The 22,408-nt window shown below is 52.8% G+C and overlaps 3 protein-coding genes across 4 annotated transcripts; 1 reads left to right on the top strand and 2 right to left on the bottom strand.

Moving 5' to 3' along the window:
- Positions 1–1,355: 1,355 nt before the first annotated feature.
- RND2 (Rho family GTPase 2) lies at positions 1,356–4,834 on the bottom strand. The gene is made up of 5 exons (XM_082440824.1): positions 4,679–4,834; positions 4,120–4,207; positions 3,198–3,307; positions 2,391–2,525; positions 1,356–2,183 (listed from the first exon to the last, which is right to left on the bottom strand). The coding sequence occupies exons 1-5, from the start codon at positions 4,778–4,780 to the stop codon at positions 1,917–1,919; spliced, it is 702 nt and encodes a 233-aa protein (XP_082296950.1). The 5' UTR covers positions 4,781–4,834; the 3' UTR covers positions 1,356–1,916.
- Positions 4,835–6,270: 1,436 nt separating this feature from the next.
- On the top strand, positions 6,271–13,168 carry VAT1 (vesicle amine transport 1). Of its 2 annotated transcripts, XM_082440819.1 has the most exons (7): positions 6,271–6,757; positions 8,114–8,128; positions 9,711–9,918; positions 10,319–10,489; positions 10,595–10,684; positions 11,246–11,487; positions 11,645–13,168. In XM_082440819.1, the coding sequence occupies exons 1-7, from the start codon at positions 6,350–6,352 to the stop codon at positions 11,726–11,728; spliced, it is 1,218 nt and encodes a 405-aa protein (XP_082296945.1). In that variant the 5' UTR covers positions 6,271–6,349; the 3' UTR covers positions 11,729–13,168. The 2 variants fall into 2 exon arrangements, with proteins under 2 accessions (XP_082296945.1, XP_082296946.1); XM_082440820.1 differs by lacking the exon at positions 8,114–8,128 and having other exon boundaries at positions 6,274–6,757.
- Positions 13,169–13,320: 152 nt separating this feature from the next.
- Positions 13,321–21,000, bottom strand: IFI35 (interferon induced protein 35). Its single transcript, XM_082440822.1, has 7 exons — positions 20,790–21,000; positions 15,067–15,156; positions 14,553–14,700; positions 14,376–14,482; positions 14,087–14,273; positions 13,885–13,991; positions 13,321–13,671 (listed from the first exon to the last, which is right to left on the bottom strand). The coding sequence occupies exons 1-7, from the start codon at positions 20,793–20,795 to the stop codon at positions 13,480–13,482; spliced, it is 837 nt and encodes a 278-aa protein (XP_082296948.1). The 5' UTR covers positions 20,796–21,000; the 3' UTR covers positions 13,321–13,479.
- Positions 21,001–22,408: the final 1,408 nt, after the last annotated feature.

Raw genomic sequence — 22,408 nt, 5'->3', positions numbered from 1 at the left:
CCACCCCCACCCCAGCCCCCCATCACCTCATCCAGATAACCATCTATCCAAAAACCAAATCTGGTCCCTTCATTCTCTGCTTGAAATCCCTCATGCTGCCTCACATCCTCAGAATGAAGCCCTGGTTCCTTTGTGGGCCCTGCAGTGGCCCCCCTGTACCTTCCTAGCCTTGTCTTCCGCTCTCCCTGCCGTGGCAGCCCCAGTCGTGCCATGCTCTTCCTCATCTCCACGTGTTTGCACATGCTGTACCCTCTGCTCAGAGTGCCTTTCCTACCCCTGCCCTGCCTGGCAAACTCCTCTTCAACCCTCAAGGACCTGGTTCAGAGGATGGGCTTCTGAGGCTGTAAGGAGCTTCCACAACCAAGGAACCATCACACCTGGGGTACCTCTCTTCCCCACCGGGCTGGCCTCCAGAGCACAGAGACTGGTCCTTTCAGAATCCCAAGACAGTGTCTGGCACACAGTTGGTGCTCAGTATACATTTGCTGAATGAATGAGGGAAAGATGGGCTGTGAATTAGGTGGGGATCCCAGCAGATGGGAGGGTAAGGTCTGTGCTCTCTCCCAGAGTGTGTCTGAAGAACTGGCTGGGGCTGGGGGAGGGGAGAGCCATGGATGGTTCCTGGGGGAGAATGTCACCGAAAAGAGGCCAGTGGGATCAGAGCCAGGGAGGGAATACAGGACAATGTGAAACCAGACTCCGGAGAAAACAGACCAGCACTGTCTTTCCTGACAACAAGTGCTCTGGCTGGCCCCTCCACCGTCTTTCCTTCTGTAGGGAGTTGGGGAGGTGTGACCCTCAACTCACATCTTGTGCTCCCTCCAAAATCATCAAGGCGCTCAGGATGGAAAGAGGGAGAGAGCCCCTGCCCCAGCCTCCAAGGAGACCCCAGAATCAAACTACTGTTCCCTTGGGAAACCACTCTGTAAAGGGTCACGCTGATGTGGAGGCTTTTGATGCCCTCCCTACACCCACAGCTCCCAGGGCACCGGCAGATTCCAAGTTGGGGCTGGACATGGTGAGCAAGGGGCCTGGACCACTTCAGCAGGACCCTTCCCACATTAGCAGGGGGCCCCAGTTGGGCTGAGTAATGAATTGCACATCAGTCCACTTTAAAACCCCCTAACAGCTTTAGGATTGTCTGGCTCATTAACTGACATGAATATTCCCAAGATATCTCTCTCTCCCACCTCTGGCTCCTAAAAGGACACTGCTGATCCAACCCATAGCTTCTTCCTCTGGTCCATCTGTGGGCATCGACAGGGAAGTTCTTACTGAAGTCTAACTTTCCCTCCTGCTGCTAGAGACTGGTAGACAGATTGGTTTTTTAGAAAGCAACAAAACTAAAGCCACAGTCGTTTTCCATGGACATGGGCTTTATTTGGGGACTCTTGGGGGAAGGGAGGGAGGGAGCTAAGGCTGGTGGGTAAATCGGGGGAGAGGCTTCTCAACTTGCTTTTTAATTTAGTGCATGTTGCCTGGAGGTTAGGATGAGCGAGAACAGCTGTAGAAGTGAGAGGAGAGGAAGAGGGAAGGTCAGAGAATGGAAACTTTCCTTGGGGAAGGAAGCCAGGACTAGGATATGGGAACTGAAGGTGGGGAGGGAAGGCACCCTTCATATATTGAGACTCAACCAAGGTCACTGCTTGATGCCAGCTTCCCCAACCCCCTGGCCCCATCCCAGCTCCCAGCCCAGATGCCTGCTCTGCTAGTTCCCTCAACTTGCCTTGGAGAGGAGCTGAATGAGGATGTGGGGAATGGGGGCACCTTTCTGCCTCCAGCTTCCCTGCCCAGGAGAACTGCTCACTCGCCCGCCCTAAAGTCCCAGCCAGAGTCAGGAGGTCAGGAGGCTGGGGGCCAGCAGGGGGACAACTGTGCCTACACCTCCCCTCCTCACAGGCTGCCCACGGGGCCCTTCACATGAGGTTGCAGCTCTTGGCTCTATCCTTGTGTATCTCGCCCTCGTTTCCGGTCCCATTCCCGTTCCCCCGGTCCGGCCGTCCTGCCAGCTGAGTAGATCGCTGAAGTCCCCGGCGTGAGTCAGTACGGCGCAGCTGCCTATGGCCCCGGCCGAGGGAGGCCACTGTGGCCACGTGGAAGACATCTCTGACGCTGCGCTCAGAGGACCGGGAGGAGCACTCCACGTAGGACACGGCCCCCACCTGCTTGGCCAGCACGGTGCCCTGGAAGGATGCAGTGAGTGGAGAGAGTTACAGGGAGTAGCCTGCAGCTCAGCAAGGGGCAGGGAAGCTGAGGGCAGGGGGGGTCAAGGGATCAGGTCAGAGGCCAGGGCAAGGGATTAGCCAAATAGGGTGTTTTCAAATCAGAGGCTGAGAGGGGCAGAGGTGAGAGGTCTAGGCTGGGACTAGGTCAGAGATCAAGGGTCCCACCTGTTCATGTGTAACAGGGATAAGCCTCTGCTTGGACAGCTCCCTCAGTGTGGCCAGGTCGGTCCGCATGTCTAGTTTACAGCCAACCAGCACAACCTTGGCATTGGGGCAAAACTCCTGAGTCTCCCCTTGCCACTATTTGGAGGAAGAAAACAGAGTTATGCAGGGGTAGAAGGCGGCACAGGGTGAATCCTTGCTCATAGCATGCAGAGACCACGCACCTCTCTGGGCTCTCCCATGTAAGCAAGGAGGTGAGAGTGGTGGGCTTGGGCTGAAAGCAGGAAGGGTGTGGGAGAAGGGAAGGGCGGAGAGGGCAGGGGTGGGGCCCTGCTTCTACCTCAGTGGCCATGAAGGGTCTGCCACCCCCTTTCCCAAATTTGCTCCTGGGAACAGACCAATTCCGCCCTCCCTTCCCCTCACTGGGAACTGGGGCTGCCTTAGCCGACTTCTGTCCATTCACCGTGGGCTTTTCTCATGGAGATAGGGGCCTGGAGAGGAGACCACAGGGCTTTCCTGATCTCCAGCAGCAGCATTCCTATCCCCTCCATCTGGGGCTCCCACACCCAAGGAGATGGGGAGGGTGGATGAGAAGTCCCTTGAGTACTTCTCCCTGTTGTCCCCCATCTCCCCCAGATGCCATATCCAGCTCTGAGGACTGATTTCCAGGAAGTCAGGGGGGGATTGGGAAGGGTGAAAGCTTCACACACACTCTCCCTGACGGCCATGCTCAGCTGTAATTCCCTCCTCCTGGCCCATGTGTTTTCTGGTCCCCCTCAGTCTAGCTGTCCTGCTTCCCTAGGCTCCCACCTTCTTGAGGACACTGTCCAGTGTTTCTGGTCGGCTAATGTCGAAGCAGATGAGCACAGCATCCGAATCAGGATAGGCCAGAGGCCGGACGTTATCATAGTAAGAGGAACCTGAGAGAAGACAGGGAGGGAGGGGACAGACGAGGGTCCTGAGTGTGCAGAAGGCCTGGAAGGGAATGGGAGACCTTAGCAATCCTGGTCAAGGGATTCTGAGCAGAGAATGGAAAAGAGCAGGTATTAATACCCATCAAGGAGTCTGTGTTTCTCCAAGGAAGGGAGTAGACAGAGGGGAGGTTAGATGGCAGAAAACAGCTCTCCACTTCCCTAGGGGGTTCTCTAAAAGTAATCATTCTTAATCTTTTCTGAGTCTTTGAGAAGCTCATGAAATCTCAACATTCTCACAAAATTTTGCATGTGCTTTCTGGGCTTTGATAGACATCTTCTAAAGCTCTCCAGGGGAGCCAAGTAAAAATTTAAAACAAAACAAAAAACCCCTCCCTTTTTGTAGGGGAAGGGGCAGGGGCAGAGCCCTCCCACCCTCCCGGGGCTTGATCTCAGATTTCTATAGTTCAGTCTAGAGAAGCAGTTTCCTGCCCCCGAAAGAAATTCTAAATGTCTTTCCTAAACCCAGCCCTATCTCCTAAGAAACATGTTCCAAAATAAAAGCCATTCCTTCCCAACTTTCCCAGGTATGCAGAATCCAGCTGAGGGGATGGGATACTGGGCTTTCTCCTTCAGGACAAGGTTTCTATGTGTCTCTGAAAGCTCTGCCTAGTTTTCCTGGCTTTAAGCAGAAAATTAATTTTCCTTCCTCCTAGAATAGGATGGATGGGCTGGGTTGACCTGGAGCCTAAGGGTCTAGCCCGGGGAGGGAGCAGGGTGGGGGCCTTGGAAGTCAGGGTGACCCCGAGGGACTTGGCTACCTGAAGTGTCCCACATGTTGAGCTCAATGCGGCGCTTGTCGATCTCAAAGCTCGCGGTGTAGTTCTCAAACACGGTGGGGACATAACTCTGCAGACACGAATGGCTCAAGATGAGATCCTCCAGTCCTCACCCCAGACAAATGCCCTCCTCATTCCCACACCCCGTGCAGCCCAGCCCGAGGACACAAGTTGGTCCGGTGTTGGGCAAAGGGGAGATCCCGGGAGCGGCTGCCTCAACGGAATCTCTGCTAGGCTCCCGGACCCCCTCCCGGTCCTTTCAGGCCCTAGTTCTTCCCCTCTCCAATGCCCAGGACCCCCGACATTCCCCTAGCGCCCCCTCCGGGATCCTCCGGTTCTCCCAAACCCCATTCATCTCACCCTGCTCCCCAATGCCTCCCACCCCAAACCTCTGCAGTCCCTTCAGAAACCCCAACGCTTTCCCCAGTCCTCCAAGCCCCTCTCTCTGATCCCTGGTTACCCCATTTCCGTCCGTCCCCCAGGCCCCAGTCACCCACCCCCGCGGCCTCAGCGCCCCCCTCCCAGGACGCCGGTTCCTCACCCCGGGGTAGGCGTCCTTGGCGAACACCTGCAGCAGCGCCGTCTTGCCGCACTCCGCGTCCCCCACCACCACGATCTTGCAGCGGCCGCTCTGCCCCTCCATAGTCCCGGCTACGCGCCGGCCCCCTGCGCAGCCCCCCTCCCGGGCTCCGCTGCCGCCTCCCCCGCCGCTGCAGCTGCAGCCGCTCGGGCCGCCGACACCGGCATCTCTCGGGCCCGCGCCGAGCCCCCGACCAGGGCCGCGGCCCCCCCTGCGGCCCCCCCTGCGCCCCGCCCCCAGCCCGGCGGCCGCGCCCCCGGCCCCGCCTCCCGCCCCGCGCTGCCTGGGGGCGGGGCCCAGGGAGCGGGGCGGAGCCCCGGGGGAACTGGGGCCCAGGAGAAGGGTTCTAGCGCGCGGGTGTGGTCTAATGGGCCTCTGCGGGTTTGGGATGTGCTGAACCGGGTTATTTGACTGAGTTGACTTCCTTAGGGATGGGGGAGGGGCAGAGTTCGGGGAAAGTTCTGAGGGGTAGTGTGGGAGCTGCACAAGCGCGAGGCTTGGGCCTTCTGCGTACCACACGTGAACGCCGGTGTGCTAGTGCGGACACGCGCGGGGGAAGCCATCCACTTTCTGAACAGAAGGGGGCGCGAGAAGGTAGGGGGAAAAAGGGCGTCTTTTTGGTTCGGTCTCCCTCCCCCACTCTAAAGTCCCGGCAGGGAGTCTTGGGGATGTATAGGCAAGGACTCCAACACACCCACCCGGACAATGGTGACTCCCTGGCTTTCCGTTCCCATGGCAACGGACTGCCTGGCCTGGGGCTGCGGTGATTTAACCGCGGGCCCGGGCGAGCAGGGAAGCAAGGACTGAGTTTCTCCAGCCAAGCGCAGGGTGGAAAGTTTTGGGGAAGCTGCGTCCTCTGGTGGATGCTTCGGGGAGACGGAGACGGGGACAAAGAAGAGGAAGATAGAACTGCCCAGGGTGACAGCCCTGCTGGAGCCAGAGACAAGCTCTAAAGTCATTTCAGGCTTGATTCGGAGTCTAACAATAATCAAACCTCTGTTTTGCATTTGCATGGCATCTTTTACCGTTTAAAAGCGCTTCTTTAAATAGAGGATACTCGATTTAATTTTATCTTTACCCTGTAAAGATTAACTAGAGCAAGCAACACCATCACCATTTTACAGAAAGGACAATTGAAGCACAGAGCTTTAACAAAGTCAGATGGCTCGGTCACCCTGCTCCAAGTTTGCCACTGCAAGCAAAGAATGGGTCTCATATGGGTCGTGTCAGAGCCTGAGGAACAACTCGGTTGGGTTCCGCTCCACAGGTGGCTGGCTCCCCACATCTGATGTAAGCTCAGGTTTTGGGATCGTCCTTCAGACTGTCCCTTAATATATTTTTAGCTTAATTATTATGAATAAATAAGTAAATTAACTCGCAGTCTTCATGATCCCAAGAAGGACCTCGCGTGGGCCCGTACCCAATAAGCACCTCCTCTCCATTTACAGCGCTCGCGCCGCACCTGCACGGTGGCCCTGGCCCTTTAAGTCCGCGCTTGAGGCCCCGCCCCCGTCCCGGCGCCCCGCCCCGCCCGCTCCGAGTCCGCAGCCTTAGCAAGTCCTGACTCGCGCCCCGCCTTCCCCAGCGGTGCACTCTTGGTCCAGCTGTGCGCGCACGTCGAGCGTCCCAGCCATGTCCGCCGAGAGAGAGGTAGCCGAGGCGGCCACCGTGGTGGCGGCGGCCGAGGCAGGGGCTGGAGAAGATGCCTCTTCGCAGCTCCCGAAGGCGGAGGCAGCCGGCGACGCCCAGCCACCCGCGGCCTCCGAGGGGCCTGTCGCCCCTTCGCCGCCGCCGCTGCGCTGCCTGGTGCTCACCGGCTTCGGTGGCTACGACAAGGTGAAGTTGCAGACCCGTCCGGCCGCTCCCCCGGCCCCCGGGACCGGCCAGCTGACGCTGCGCGTCAAGGCCTGCGGGCTCAACTTCGCCGACCTTATGGCCCGGCAGGGGCTGTACGACCGGCTGCCGTCGCTGCCCCTCACTCCCGGCATGGAGGGCGCGGGCGTGGTGATCGCTGTGGGAGAGGGAGTTAACGACCGCAAGGTGAGCGGGCCAGGGCAGGGCAGGGCAGGGGGAGGCGGCGCAGGCCAAGGGGCAGTGGGGCACGAGTGGGCGGGCGCCATAGGTGTGGCAGAGCGGGGGGAAACTGGCACGAACCCGGGTAGACGGGCATGGAAGACGTAGGAAAGGAGCCTGTATTCTGAGGCTCCTGGAGAACTGGATTTATATTTGGGGGTGGGAGGTTGAGATGAAGTAATTGCCCGCTCCCCAAACACTTTAATTGTGGCCGCCGCCCCGAAACGGTGCTGGTGCTGGTGCTGGGTGGGTGGGGAAACAATAAGGAGCCTATGCGCATGCGCACAATGACCTTTACGGCCCCCTCCCACCACCCGTGAAACCTATCCTGTACCCTTGCCCACTAAACACTCCGCGGGTAATTGTGGTCTGTGACTCTGAGTGACTGTCGGTACCTTTTTCCCGCGAGGGAGCTATGTAGTCGGGGTTGGGCGGGGGCGCAGGGCCGTGCCAGAGCCCTAGTCACATGCAGCCCCGTGGTCTGTGGGGGTGTGAGGCGGCCCCTCCCAGAGCAGGGCCTTAGAGACAGGCACGCCCATCATGGAGGAGAGGGAGTCTGCCACCCCCTCCTCCCGCGCACCGGCCTTATCCTGCCAGTCTGATGGGGGTGGGGGGTGGGGGTGGGAGTGGGGACGGGGTGGGGTGGGGTGGGGGGCGAGATTGGGTGTCTGGATCTTTGTCTTGGGCTCTCTGTCTCCCGTGACTGCACTATCTCCTCCGGTGACTCAGCCAGCAGACCACGACCCCGGGCTGCCCTTGGGAACTTTGGGCGGAACCCACCTCTGTCTTCTCGTAGAGGACCCTCTACTCAGAAACTGGGCCGGTGCCCATTTGGACTGGGGAGGGGGGTGTGGCACCGTGAGCAGGTTGGCCCAGCTCTGCCGGTCTGTGACTCCTTTTTATTTATCATTAATCTTGGCGACAGCCCCAGGCACCGGAGAGTTTCAAATGGCCAACTTTTTGAGAGACTTGGGGTGAGGCCTTTGCACGTCATTTGTTTAGGGGTTTGTTTTCAAATCTGGCCCCTGCAAGAGAGACTCATCAAATGCAGACTTTCTTCTTGCCAGACCTGCGGGTCCCAGATCTCAGAGCTGGAATTTTTGGATTTATTGTACAGGCAGACGTCTCCTTCCTCCTTAAAGGGCTTCTCCGTGGAGTCAGCTCTGGCCCCACCCTTTCCACTGACTTCTAAATAATCCGACTTTAAGAAGGTGCTAAGAAGAATTTTTTTTTTTTTTTGGTGGGGGGAGTAATAGTTCATGTTACTGCTGAAGGCCAACCACCTAACCTCTTCTCCCCACACTTTCCGCTTCGTAAATACAGGATATCCTGTCCAGGGTAAGAATATGATGTAAGAGCCTGGATTCAGAGGGGAGAGCCCTCCCTCCCTCCTGATATCTGGGCTGGGGAAGGGTCATGGGCCTGCCCTGTAATGGGCTGAGGGGTGAGCATTAGCCTGGGTAAGTGGACCTTGTTCTGGGCCAAATCTGCAACTGGCCACCACCTGGACTGACCACTACACTTTCCCCAGCTCTCCTGGGTTATTTCTGAGTCCGCTAGTCCTGAGTCCTGGGGTGGGATGCTTCCATTCCTCAGACCTCATCTCAGGCCAGTGCTTGCAGAGAAAGATCCTACTCTGCCCTCAGTACTCCTCCTCAGTGGAGTGTGGACGTGAAAAAGGGTATGTGTGGGAGTCCCATCCCCCTGCCGCATGGATCCCAAGTCTCGTTAATGTACAGAATTCCCATCATTCCTGGCAGGGACCAAGACAGACTCGGATTGTCCTGGAACAGCACCCACGCCTCCCTCTCCATGCTCTTCAGAGGACCATGAGAGGCCTTCCTCCGGAGACTGCCCCCTTTCCCCTGTCCTCCCCTTGACCCCAGTTGTTAAACTGGAGGGGAAGGTTCTGTTTCCTTTGCTCCCTTTCCCTCCTGCAAGGAGGCTCTTGTGCAGGTGGCTGAGGGTGTGGGGAAGGGGAGGGGGGAATGCCTTTTCCTGGTAGGTGGGATTGTGTGGCTCTCCTTGGCCATCACTCCTCCCCCCAGTCTCTGGGTGAAGCTTCTTTCTGAGCCCCCAGTGGTGGCTCAGATACTTCTCCTGAGGTAACAGCCCTAACTGCTCAGAGACCTTTACCTGCACTTTGGTATGGCCCTTACAGCATACGGCCCTCTTCCTTCAGTTATTGGATTGGTGACCTCCCATCCTTGCTTCTGATATTGTCGTCATTGTTGTCCTTATTATTAGCTAACACTACAAAGTTCTTACTATGTGTCAGACATTAGGCTAAAAACCACTGAATGATTTTTTGCTACTTAATCCTCATTAACTGCCCTATTTTACAGATAGGAAAACTGGGGCTCAAAAAGGTTAGATAATTTTTATTTGCCCAAGGTCATAGTGTCAGTAAACAGTGGAGCCCATTTTTTTTTTAAACCAAAGCAGTTTGGTCTCTTCACCAATATTTCATGCTGCCCTAACTGTAAGCTTCTTGCATTCAGGGATCTTACACAATAATAAAGTGTAAGATCTGTAAAATGGAGATAAGGATAGTATCTTCCTCAGGGGGCTGACGTGAGGATTGAGTGTTTATATGTAGAGCACTTACAATAGGGCCTGGCCGTTGGTAAGCAGTCAATAAAGATAAATTGTTATTGATGATATTATTATTACTATTGTTATTATAATAACCATTACCACGAGTACTGCTGCTGCTTGTACTATTAGTTCATTGCCAGGAAGAGGGCCTTGTGCATAGTAGAAGGTCATAAATTACCAGTGGGTGAATGAATGAGTGAATGAATGATGCTCTTTTTCCATTCTTTTTTTTTTTTTGTAATTAAAGTATAGTTGATCTACAATGTTGTGTTAGTTTCTGCTGTACAGCAAAGTGATTCAGTTTCTTTTTCCATTTTTCAAGGTAGGGGACCGGGTGATGGTGTTGATCCGGTCAGGCATGTGGCAGGAGGAGGTGACTGTGCCTTCGGCCCAGACCTTCCTAATGCCTGAGGCCATGACCTTTGAAGAAGCTGCTGCCTTGCTGGTCAATTATATCACAGCCTACCTGGTCCTCTTTGACTTTGGCAACCTACGGCCTGGCCACAGCGTCTTGGTACACATGGCTGCAGGTGACAGGCACCCTCCATTTATCCCCTTTCCTTACCCCACCCAGATCTCCTTCCAGGCCTCTTCCCTGCTGCTTGTCTGGACTGTTGTCATGGCAACACTAGCTGCCTCGGCCTATGGTGCCCAGAGGCCTCTGCAGTGTTGTTGCCGTGGTAACATTCAGGCACCAGGTCCAGCCTGGTGTGCTATCCATAGCAACATGCCCTTGCCCAGCACCTCCTCCTTGCCAGCCATCCTCCCCCCAATACTCAATCTTGGAAATTAGACATGGGATGATGGGAGAAAGCCTCAAGATGAGCCCAGGCAAAATGAAGGTGATGGGCTGGATCCTTGAGAGGTGAGAATGGAGAGTGGTGGCTGGACGACTCTATATCCCCTCCTTATGAAAGTGTCTTGCTTTAGGGGGTGTGGGTATGGCTGCCGTGCAGCTGTGCCGTACAGTAGAGAATGTGACAGTGTTCGGAACGGCCTCAGCCAGCAAGCATGAGGTGCTGAAGGAGAACGGAGTCACACACCCCATCGACTACCACACGACTGACTACGTAGAGGAGATCAAGAAGATCTCTCCCAAAGGTGGGGTCAGGGAGTGGGAAGGGGTAGGATGGCATGGGACAGGGAGGGGGGGTCTCCAGATCTGTGGATCCTAATGCTGTTCCTGGGCCCCCTACTTTGTGACAGGAGTGGACATCGTCCTGGACCCTCTAGGTGGGTCAGATACGGCCAAGGGCTACAACCTCCTCAAACCCATGGGCAAAGTAGTCACTTACGGTGAGTTAGTGGGCCGGGGCTGGAGGGGGGAGTTAGGGGAAGCAGGGTGGGGTCTGAGGGGTAGGATATAGGGGCCCGGAGCTTTTGAATGCAGAAGGGACAGAGACTCCGGTGCTCTTTAGGAAGCATCACGGTTAGGATGGTGCTGGATATTGCATTCAGATTGCTCCCTCCTGGGTGTAGCTACTGTCCTTCTCGTTCATGAGTCATAGCAAATTCTGTGTTCTTTCTGTGTTCTTGTTTGGGGATTATTCCTGATGCAATATCAACCAGTCTGCTTTCCTCTGTCCTACCTCCTGGGCTTCTTGGGCAAGTTGCGTTTCCATTTAAAGAAACTACTTCACACCAAAAATAAGCAAATATATAAAGATTAGAGCAATCTTTGAGTCGGCTAGAGTCCATCTGGGCCAGGTAGCCAGCAGGTGGGAGGTTCTCCTGTCACTCCCGGGCGCCGGTATGGATAATTGTAAGAGGCCCGCAGGGGGCAGATGAGCTTGGATCCAGACACACAGGGATGTGCCTGGCACCTGGATTCACAGGCTGTGTCTCCTCGTCCCCCAGGAATGGCCAACTTGCTAACGGGCCCCAAGCGGAACCTGATGGCCGTGGCACGCACATGGTGGAATCAGTTCAGCGTGACAGCTCTGCAGCTGCTGCCGGCCAACCGAGCCGTGTGTGGCTTCCACCTGGGCTACCTGGAGGGCGAGGTGGAGCTGGTCAGCAGTGTGGTGACCCGCCTCGTGGCTCTGTACAACCAGAGCCACATCAAACCACACATCGACTCCGTGTGGCCCTTCGAGAAGGTGAGTGTGATGGCCCTGCAGGGAGGGCCTGGGTAGGACCCGTGAAGGCTGGGGTCCCTAGGGGAGGAGTCCTGGGAGGAGGAGGGCTGACTCCTTTAGGCTGGCTCCCTGGACGGGCCGAATGGAGCTGAGAGCAGAGTCTTATCTTCCTCTCCAGGTGGCGGATGCCATGAGGCAGATGCAGGAGAAGAGGAACGTGGGCAAAGTCCTCCTGGTGCCTGGGCCGGAGAAGGAGAACTAGGCAGGGGGCTGGGAGACCCTCAGGGCCCGGGGAAGAGACAAGCTGGGAAGCCACGTGCTGTTGGCCACCAGACCCTCGCGGTTCATCCTCTATCACAATGCGCTGCCCTCTTTTCCCCCAAGGTCTCTGCGGTGATGTCCTCTCCCCTGCCCTGTTCTTTCTCTTTAGTCAGGGCTTCCCCCTCCCCGCTTCCTGCCCTCTGAAGAGGTTGGGAAGTGACCACTTGGATGTCTGGGCCCTGCCAAGGGGACAGGGAGGGTCAGAGGGAGGCCGGCCGCTTCCTGCCCCCACCCTTTCCCCGGGCCTCGCTGTGCTGCTTTTGTGCCAAGGTTAGCCAATCCCTTCCCGTCCTGTTCCCTGTGCTTCCGCCTCCGCCTCGTCTCCCCTCCTGCCCCCGCCCCACACCTCCCCAAAGAATCGAAATGCCAGCTCAGGATATGGGGCCAATCTGTGTGAATCCAGCATGTCCCTGTGTCGCCCTAGTGTCCCCTCAACCCGGGCCAGCCAGCGCCCACCTTGTTGTAAGGCCTCGTCCTCTTGTCCCCAATTTCTCGAGCACAATCGGGCTTCTCCACCTCCAGGGGTTCTGCCACTCTCCACCAGGGGTGCCTCTTCCAGCAGGGGCGGGAGTCAGACCTGCTCCCCTAGGTCACCACTCTGTGGGAGGGACACGGAGCCCCCTCGCCCTTCACTGAGTTCTCTGGATTTGTTCTCAGTGCCTTAGCAATGGAAACCTTGCTTGTGTGTGTAGGGGTCCCTGCCTCACACCTCCTCCCCCCGTCCTCCCCAGTGCCTTCCTTGTTCTGCTGGAGCTGGGGTTTCACTGCTCCCCAGTCCCATAGCACTGCCAAAAATCTGTGTGTGTGCCGGTGTGTGGGGGGCCAGCCCCTAGCCTCCGGGGGCCCGTGCCATGTCCTGTCTCTGGGGCTGTCATCTCTCTATGGTGGTTGAGGCGAAAGAGGCGGGGAAGCTTTCTCAGCCTTGCAGCTAAGTGTGGCACTTACCAGCCAGAGCTCTGAGAGGCGATGCCATCTGTCTCTTGTTCTGGGACCAAAGTAAAAATCGAAGCACGTTCCCCATGTAGTCACGGAGGCCCACTGTCTCCTCAGAGCAGGGAGGCAGCTTTTCAGACTCAGCCCCAAACTTTGTTTACATGGGTGGGGAGATGGAACAGGGGGTCAAAGCGGGGGTTTAGGACCTGGGCCACTGGAACCAAAGTGGGGACTTCCCGGGGCTAGGGGTGCAAGTCCCTCTGCCCTTGGATCTGGAATTAGGGCGGGTTATTGCCCAAGCCGGTGCCAGTGGGAGGTGGGGGGAGGGGCTCAGCCTCTTCATCATCTGAACGAGGCCTAAATGTGTGAAGTGCGATTTTCACTTTTGTGTACCCACCCCGTTACCGAAGCTGCCTTTGTGTTTGTGTCAATAAAAAGCCAAACCCTGGGTCCTGGATGTTGTCTCTGATAGTGGAGGGGAAGGGGAGCTTGTGGAAGGCCAGTGCTGCTAGTGGAAGGCTAGGGTTTCTCCCTCCCCCCAGCCTTCTTCCATGGCCTAATCAAGTTTCCTTTCTTGAAACAAAATGAGGAAGAAGATCATGCAATGCAGGCGCTTTTACTGTTCTCGGGCAGTGTTTCACAACTCACAGTCCCTCCTGCCGTTGACCAGCATGATCTCTCTCTCCTGTATATGCGTCCAAGCCCAGCCTGGTTTGAGAACCTTGGCAGAGGGGCGGTGGTAATGAGCAGGGCAGGCTCCTAGCCCAATTTGGCAGTGAAGACCGCCAGGCCCTGCTGTCCCAGGGGCATGACTGTCACGGCTTCCACTTCCCCGCCCCCACGGGTGGGCTTCTGGAAGTGGATCTCCAGGACGTCTTGTAGCTCCGGGCCATCCAGGACATCAGGAATGTTGAGCACCAGCACCGAGTGGAGCACTGGCTGGGACCTGACCTGGAAAAGGAGCCGGGAGCTGGGCAAGGGCTCGTGCAGGTTGGGCTGGGGGGTCGGGGGGGCAGAGGTCGGGGCAGGTGGTGACCGTGGGAGTATGGGAGGGGGCAGGAGGCCTGGAGAGGTTGGCAGCGCGTAGGTCGGTGGGGTTTCGGGGCTGTGATCCTTCCCTGGGCAAGGCAGGGTCCAGTCTCCATCTTCCACCTTCCCACTTACCTCAGCCTTCTGGATCTTTCCACTCATGTAGGGAGAGACTCTCAGAGGGAACTGCTGCTTACCCAGTGGCACTGTGAATTGGCCCATCTGGCACAGGTGCTGGGCCACTGCAGGGACAGGGAGCGGGGTACCTTCAGCATCAAGGGCTCTCCCCTCCCGTGGCCTGGTGCCTCAGCTCTCATCTCGCCGACAGGGCCCTTACCTGTATCCTTAGCGAAGCCCAGCATGACACCGCCTTGCAGCAGTTCCCGCGTCTCCACATCGCCACCCCCGTTCTTGCTCTTGCCAAAGAAGATCTCCAACTTGTCCAGCAGCTCCTCCTCACTTAGCTTAAGCCCGGCAGGAAACCCACTGACCAGTACTCTCTGTTCATTCATCTGGCTGGACACCTAGGGGGAGGCAGGAGGGAGTCATTCCAGGCACAACCCCACCCCCTTGTGCCCAGGGGCATGGGGCCCCGTGCAGATCCCAGGGCCCTGCCATTCTGTCACCTGGATGGTGGTCAGCATGGGCAGCTCCAAGGGCTGGACCTGCACCCGCAGTCGGAACCCTTCCACATCGATCGTGTGCTCCGTTTGCTGCAGCACCTGCTTGGCCACTGGGTCGGGGAGCAGGGTCAGTACTTAGGAAGCCTCCCAGCCTCCCTCCCAAGGTTTCCCGGAGCTCACCATTGGGGTCCTCAAAGGTGACCAGAGCAGAGCCTCCAGGCAGAGGGTAACAGATCCGCAGGTTAGAAACCACAGACTTGACCGTATCCTTGCCCTGCTGAATGTTTCCTCGGAACACCAGGGGGGTCTCAGGCACTGGGAATGGGACCTGGAGGTGGGGGAGGAGAGGCTGATGCAGATTTCAGGGTTGGGAGAGTGCCCCACTCCCAGGAGGAAAGCACCCCCAATTACATGCGACTGATGCTGAGTGCCAGGGATGAATACTGAAAGAAGAAGAGCTGGGTAACTAAGTGGATGAATGTGGGTCAAGCATGTACTGGCACTTTACATGCAAAATCTTAGTTTGTCTTCACACAAACCTGTGAGATAGGTAGCTCCACTTTACAGAGAAGCAGACAGGTTCAGAGAGTTCAAGTAACACACTCGAGGTCACACAGCAAGGAAATGGCAGAGCCAGGAGTGAAACCAAGACCTCCCCAGCTCTTTCTACCAGGCCATACCCCTCCCAGCTTACCTTGTCTTGGGGGTTGTCCCTGAGCTTCCTTTTCAGCTCCTGTAGCCTGGTCTTTAGTTTGGCCTGTTCCTCCTGAAGGGCTTGGAGGGCCTATTGGAGCATAGGGGAACAACCAGACATCCACCTGCCTTTCCAGAGAACGAATGAGCCAGGGAAAGGGGGCCGCTATTCTGGACACTCCAGGAGCAGAGTTGATGCTCAGCCTGAGAACAACCCAACCCCTTTACCCTGCCCTGGGCTCGTCCTGGCCCAGCCTGGCTGCCCCCATCTCAGCTGCTCTGAAAGGCAGGAGCCTTTGCAGCAGCCGCGGCTGGGTCATTCCTGGAGACCTAGAGTTTAACAAACACTGATTGAGCTCCTGCTATGAGGTACTGGGCACGACACAGGCAGTGGAAGAAAAGGGTCCAGTGCTTAGGCCTGTATAAAATGGTACTCAAGGGACTTCCCTGGTGGTGCAGTGGGTAAGACTGCACTCCCAATGCAGCCTGTCTGGGTTCGATCCCTGGTCGGGGAACTAGATCCCGCATGCATGCCACAACTAAGAGTCCGTATGCCGCAACGAAGATCCCACGTGCCGCAACTAAGACCCAGCACAGCCAAAATAAATAAATAAATATTTCAAACAGACAAACAAACGGTACTCAAGCCAGTGCACAATCACACGACTGATGGTGGAGGAGAGGCTGATGGTGGAGGACAGCGGGAGTTTGGAGGAGGGACTGTCCCAAAGGGGTTAACAAAACTAGGGAGGCCTCAAGGAGTAGTAGGGGCTTACAGTTGCAAGATGTCATAAGACTATCAGCTAACATGTGCTAAGCCCTTTATATGGATTATACCACTCATGTCTTGCAACAACCTTATGAAATAAACACCCTCTTCTTATTTTGCAGATGAGGCAACAGTAGCTCAGAGAGGTCAAGTGACTTACCCGAAGTCATTTGGCCCTAGGCAGTCTGACTCCGAACTCTTAATCTGTGCTTTACGGTGAAGAAATCAAACTCAGAGTAGGGGAGTAATTTACCCCACATCTCCCAGCTTGTCCCATGACTGCCACCCTTTCTGCTGTACCAAGCAGCCTTTCAGGCTGGGTGTGATTTGGAACAGATCCAGAGAGAGCTGACAAATGGGCAGGGGAGTGACACCAGGGATGGGAATAAATGCACCTTTGTTTGTGGGATGGAGAGCTCACCCTGTGGTTGGAAGCCTGATAAATAAGGTCAGCTCGGGGAAGTGTGAGCTCACTGGGGAGGACGGGACTCTGTCCTGGCCATCTCTGTGTCCCAAGTGTTCAGCAGAGTCACTGGCACAAAACAGGCATGCAGTAAACCCGTGTTGAATGAATGAATGAAGTGAGTGAATGAATGAAGTGAACGAATGACAGAATGGGAACATATTACAGTGGGTGTTGAATAATTCAGTGTGAGTTCACTCTATTTTAAGCAGAGGAAAACTAGGGCTTGACCAAATAATGCCGGTTAATGAGTAGTGAGAAATAATCAGTGACTTTCAGGGTCAGTTACATGACATCAGTGAGTCAGGGGAGCAGGTGCAGTGTGATATGGAGAGGCGGGGGCTCTTACATCCTGCAGACAGCATGTCCCAACTAAAGTGGCAACCCCTTCTCGGCTCTAGCCAGGTTTTTTCACATGGAATGTGGTCTCAGTATCCTATATCTTCACATTTCTAAGGGAAACCAGAAATCTGGATTTTTATTTGAAAAAGATGGCTTGATTTTAAATAAATATGAAAAATAAAAGTTGGATTCAGTCTTTAATCCATCCGCTTTTTACTTCTGCTTTAAATCTTGATCTAATTATACATATTGTTTGAAAATCTAGTAATTGGCAATGCTATTTAATAAATAGCTTTAAATAAGTAAATTTATTTTTAAAAGCTTCATAAGTACAGTTTAAAAAAAACATTCAAAAACGTCCATCCACCGGTGAATGGATACAAGGAAAAACAAACAAACAAACAAACAAATTCAAGCCAGAGAGTTTATCAGTGGGAAAATGGGGAACTAGTGAAGATTTCTGAAAGAGGGAGTGAGGTGATGGACACAGTGTTGAAAAGAGCGCAATCCAGTCATCAAAAAATGGACAGAAGACCTAAATAGACATTTCTTCGAAGAAGACATAAAGGTGGCCAACAGGCACATGAAAAGATACTCAACATTGCTAATTATTAGAAAAATGCAAATGAAAACTACCATGAAGTATCAGCTCACCGGGTCAGAATAGCCATCATCAAAAAGTCTATAAATAGTAAAGGCTGGAGAGGGTGTGGAGAAAAGGGAACCCTCCTACACTGTTGGTGGGAATGTAAATTGGTGCAGCCACTATGGAAAACAGTACAAAGGCTCTTTAAAAAATTAAAAATAGAGTTACCCATATGATCCAGCAATCCTGCTCCTGGGCATATATCCGGAAAAGACAAAAACCCTAATTTGAAAAGACACATGCACCCCAATGTTCATAGCACTATTTACGATAGCCAAGACATGGAAGCAAGTTAACTGTTCATCAACAGATGAATAAAGAAGATGTTATATATATATGTGCGTGTGTATACACACACACACATACACACACACACACACACACACACTGGAATATCACTCAGCCATAAAAAAGAATGAAATAATGCCATTTACAGCAACATGGATGGACCTAGAGATTACCATACTAAATGAAGTAAGTCAAGATGAGAAAGACAAATACCATATGATATCACTTATATGTGAAATCTAAAAAAAATGATACAAATTAATTTATTTACAAAACAAAAACAGACTCACAGACATAGGAAACAAACTTATGGTTACCAAAGGGGAAAAGGGGTGAAGGAGGGATAAATTAGGAGTCTGGGATTAGCAGATGCACACTATTATGTAGAAAATAGATAAACAAGGACCTACTGTATATAGCACAGTGAACTATATTCAATATCTTGCAATAACCTATAATGGAAAAGAATCTGAATAAGAATACATATATGTATAACTGGATCACTTTGCTGTACACCTGAAACTAACATAACATTGTAAATCAACTATACTTAAAAAAAAAAAAAAAGAGCTGGCAGTGATGGCAGGATGAACTGGAGCAGCAGGAACTGGGGAGTGAGGAAAACAAGCCCAGACCTGTGGCTCTAATTCTCACAGACGTGACAGGAGCTGACCTGAACCTCTGGCACCGGGCACAAGGAGCACACACAGATGAGTACATCTCAAGAGGAAAAGCTGCCAGACTCCGGATGTTGTATTAAAGCGACAGAGGGGACAGACTGGAGAGGCGATGCAACACCGAGGTTGCAGACTTGGGTGTCCAAGGATTTGGTATAATGTCATTGACCCAGCAGGCAAGGGAAGAGAGCCAGTAGTTACTGGGGACCTGCTAAGTGCTTGGCACAGTTGGACTCCATCCCATTTAAGTATCACAAAACTGCCTCCTGTCTCCAACTCCCAACTGAAACTTCTCTATCACAGACTTCTTAAGGACAACACAGGCGGATTGTAGTCACTTACTTGAATTCAACTATACAGGCTATTTATTTACTTAACATGATAACTTGGTCTCTAAATGCAAGCCAGTATCCATCTGGTACTCAACTGAAAAAAAAAAAAAAAGGATCCGTTTTACACTGAGCTCATTGAGAGACTGTAAATTCTGGATACTTAGGGGTGAGTTAATGATTTGAGGTTCATTTGACTACATGCATTCTTCTGCCTTACTTGCCAAGTTTAGAACCTAACCACCCCTAAGATAAAATCTCATGCTATCTGTGTTCATCATAGCAGTACTGGGAGGCAGTGTAATATAGGAGTTAAGAGCACAAGTTCTGGGGCCAAATCTCCGGGGCTTACATTCAGCTCCTCTTACTACTGCCAAGACAATGCGCAAGTTATTTAACTCTCTGTGCCTTGGTTTCTTCATCTGTAAAGTGGGAATAGCAATTTCTACCTGTAATTTTATTTGGAAAAGTAGTTCCCGGCATATGATGAGTGCTATGTTAAATGTTTTGTATTTTAATAATCCCCATTTGATAGTTGAGGAACCTGAGGTTCATCAAGGTTAACTAATGGGGGGAGTTCCCTGATGGCCTGGTGGTTAGGATTCCAGGCTTTCACTGCCGTGGCCCGGGTTCAATCCGTGGTCGGGGAACTGAGATCCTGGAAGACATGTGGTGTGGCCAAAAACAAAAAAAACCCCACAAAAAACAAAACCAACCAAACAAAAAAACTTTGGCCCTAATGGGAGATGGTCAGTTCATGTACAAGGATGATTATTGTAGCCTTGCTAACAATGGAAAAAAAAAAAATCTACATGTCCAACAAGAAACAGCTAAATATAAAATATTTAGCAATTAAAAGACAGTAATAAAGAACATTTAACATGAAAAAATGCTCACAATAAGCAAAAAAAGCAAAATATAAAGCTGCCTATAAATACATTCCCTATTCTGTTGATTTAAAATGTTTTAATTCATGAGGATATTTATTAATGCATAAAAATGCATAAAAATTCTGGGAAGATAGACATCACAATGTCATTAATAGACACTGTCTCTCAATAATGAATTTAGGGTGATTTTTTAAAAATACAGTTTCCTGAACCCACCTTCCTTCTTTCCTTTCTAATATGTAAAGGCCCTTTAAGAGAGCAGTTTTAGCAGAGTGGGAGGAGTGAGGGGTGGCTGAACTGGGTAACTGGGGATATGAAAAGGTTGGCAATATTAACAATAATGAACATGTATTGAGCACTTAGTATGTGCCAAGCAACGTGCTCAGTTTTTACTGTGTATTTTAGGGATTGTTTAGTTTAATTCTAGCAGGTAGGTATTCTTGTGTGGAAGTGTTACTATCATTCCTACCAAATAGATAAGGAAATGGGGCTTAGACTGTAAACTTTAGAGAGGCTAATAACTTACCCAGGGCCACACAATTGGAGGAACCAGGATTTGGAACCAGGCAGGCTGGCCTCTAGAGCCTGTCTTCCTTCAACATTTGAGGGGCAAGTGAAAAATTTCCAAGCAAGAGACCTACATATTTGTAACAGATGGGGTAGTATCAGGGAGAAAGACTGAAGAAACTAGGGAAATGAGATTCATTCACTCAACAGCTGTTTATTGAGCGCCTACTGCATGCCAGGCACTGTGCTGGGCACCGGGGATCAAGGGTGAACAGGCTGAGACAGAGGACCAACCCGCAGAGGGCTTAGTCTAGCACGAGCAGGGGCGATCAGGGGTCGGGAAAGGGGGGACCACAGCAGACAGGGGGAAGGTTAGGTCTCAGAAGAGGAACACTTCTTCCCCTCGCCCTGAAGAGAGGCCAAGGTGACATTTAGATGGAAATATAAGGAGGGGAGGAACTTGTTGAGGAAGATCTCAGGAGATAAAGGTGTGAGCAATTCTTAAACTTTTTGGGGTCACAGAACCCTTTGAGTATCTAATGAAAACGATGGATTCTTTCTCCAGAAAAATGCACATCCACACAAGGAATTCATGATCCCCTGAGATGCAGGTTATAGAACTGTCTTTCAGGCAATGGATAGGGGACCAACTCCCTAGCGGAGAGGTCATCCCAGCCGTCTCTCCCCAGACCTGTAGCAGGTCTAAGAGATAGGCAGGGAGAGGGTTGCCTGCCAGGCCCTGGGATACCTGTAGATTCCTGGCCAAGAGGAGCATTCCTCTGATTCTCCCCACCCCCAAGACCCTCCTCTCACCATCATGGTCTAAGGTCCAGTTAGCAAGGGCTGAGGCTTCAGAGCTGGCACAAAGTGGCAGGGTCCAACGCGACTAAAGTCTTGCTTGCACTTTGAGGAGTTTTAGTCTCCCCAGCAGAGCTTGAAAGACACTTCTTGCGGTTCTTATGCAGGCTCTTTGCTTTCACTTTCATTTCAGTGAAGTCCCTGCCCTTCCGTACTCCACCCCTGGGTGGCTTCCTGGTCTTCGAACTTCCCCCAGCTGTGAGGCCTCAGGGGAAGTTACCCCACAAGCAACTACAAACTGAATGCTGGCCCCAATCAGCTATTCATTCCCAACCTAGCAATCCCAGCACAGGCCTATTGGTAGTATTTTGTCTGCTTTGTTAATGGCTATTTCCCAAGAGCTTAGAATGTTGCCCAGAACATGCAGATGTTGATAACTGAATGAGAAATGCAACCAGGACAGATAAAGCCCCATCAAGTTGACGAAGCTGTAGCAATAGCCAGCACTTGAGAGCTGTTATGTGCCCAATACCAATTCTGCTTTTCATGAATTAACTCAACCTTCAAAACAACCCCTTGAAGTTGGTTCCATTTTCCCGATGAGATTCTAAACTTGTGAGGCACAGAAGTGTAGAAACCTGCCCAAAGTCACATTGCTAGGAAGTGATGCATGTATACAAACCTGGTTGGAAGAGTATTTGAACTTGAATTTTTAGTTAAAGGAGGGTTTAAATATAGTTCCATTTGTGACTGTGAGTAGGCAAGCTACTTATTGGAGACATCGAACACTTAAGGGTGAGGGGCTTCCCTGGTGGCGCAGTGGTTAAGAATCCGCCTGCCAACGCAGGGTACACAGGTCCGAGCCCTGGTCCGAGAAGATCCCACATACCGCAGAGCAACTAAGCCCCTGTGCCACAACTACTGAGCCTGTGCTCTAGAGCCCGTGCTCCGCAAGGAGAAGTCCGCGCACTGCAACGAAGAGTAGCCCCCCACTCGCCGCAACTAGAGAAAAGCCTGCGCGTAGCAACGAAGACCCAATGCAGCCAAAAAAAAAACAACCCAAAAAACACTTAAGGGTGAGATGAGTCGAATGAATATACATAGAACAGTGCTGGATATAAGTTTTCTATTTTCACCTAGTCCAGGGCTTCCCACTCAGAGTAACTTACTGAGCCCCTTTCTCAAGCCCCCACCCCTCACCCCAGCTGAAAGTGTGCCAAGTGTGAAGCTTGGCAAATAGGGCCATTTGAATCCTAGTTCCATTTAGTGACTTAGTACCAGCTTGGCTGGAGAACCTATTTCATCAGTAACACCAGTCACAGTTAAGTATCCAATGAGAGGTGAAATGCTACAGAAGGGCCGAATGCCTTTCCTGTAACACAGTGGTGACAATCCAGAGCCCAAACCCCTTGAATCACACCCTTTCCTGCCTGTCTCTGCTAGCCTGACCATTTGGGGACCTCTCCTTGGTCCCACTAGGAACGGCTGCTTTGGGGCTCAGGCCTTCATTGTTGGCGTCCATCCCCATCTAGAGCAGTTCTCCAGTGTGGTCCTCGTCCAAGCAGCACCATCACTTGACAAGATGCTGAATTCTGACCTACCAAATCTGGCACTCTGGTTTAACAAACCACCTC

Source organism: Balaenoptera physalus (assembly GCF_965194825.1).
Source record: "Balaenoptera physalus genome assembly, chromosome: 20".
Classification (NCBI taxonomy): Eukaryota; Metazoa; Chordata; class Mammalia; order Artiodactyla; family Balaenopteridae; genus Balaenoptera; species Balaenoptera physalus.
Note: the sequence above shows the minus strand (reverse complement) of the source record. Positions and strands in the feature narration are given on the sequence as shown.

Bases quoted from the DNA above. Each gene is read 5' to 3' on its own strand.
- VAT1 (XM_082440819.1), top strand. From the start codon at position 6,350: ATGTCCGCCGAGAGAGAGGTAGCCGAGGCGGCCACCGTGGTGGCGGCG. The intron at 10,490-10,594 runs GTGGGGTCAGGG...ACTTTGTGACAG, and splicing joins CAAGAAGATCTCTCCCAAAG to GAGTGGACATCGTCCTGGAC. The intron at 10,685-11,245 runs GTGAGTTAGTGG...CTCGTCCCCCAG, and splicing joins GGGCAAAGTAGTCACTTACG to GAATGGCCAACTTGCTAACG.
- IFI35 (XM_082440822.1), bottom strand. The intron at 14,483-14,552 runs GTGAGCTCCGGG...TCCCCGACCCAG, and splicing joins CACCTTTGAGGACCCCAATG to TGGCCAAGCAGGTGCTGCAG. The intron at 13,672-13,884 runs GTAAGTGGGAAG...CTCCTTTTCCAG, and splicing joins GAAAGATCCAGAAGGCTGAG to GTCAGGTCCCAGCCAGTGCT.
- RND2 (XM_082440824.1), bottom strand. From the start codon at position 4,780: ATGGAGGGGCAGAGCGGCCGCTGCAAGATCGTGGTGGTGGGGGACGCG. The intron at 2,526-3,197 runs GTGGGAGCCTAG...TCCTCCAAATAG, and splicing joins TGGACAGTGTCCTCAAGAAG to TGGCAAGGGGAGACTCAGGA. The intron at 2,184-2,390 runs GTGGGACCCTTG...GCATCCTTCCAG, and splicing joins TCCCTGTTACACATGAACAG to GGCACCGTGCTGGCCAAGCA.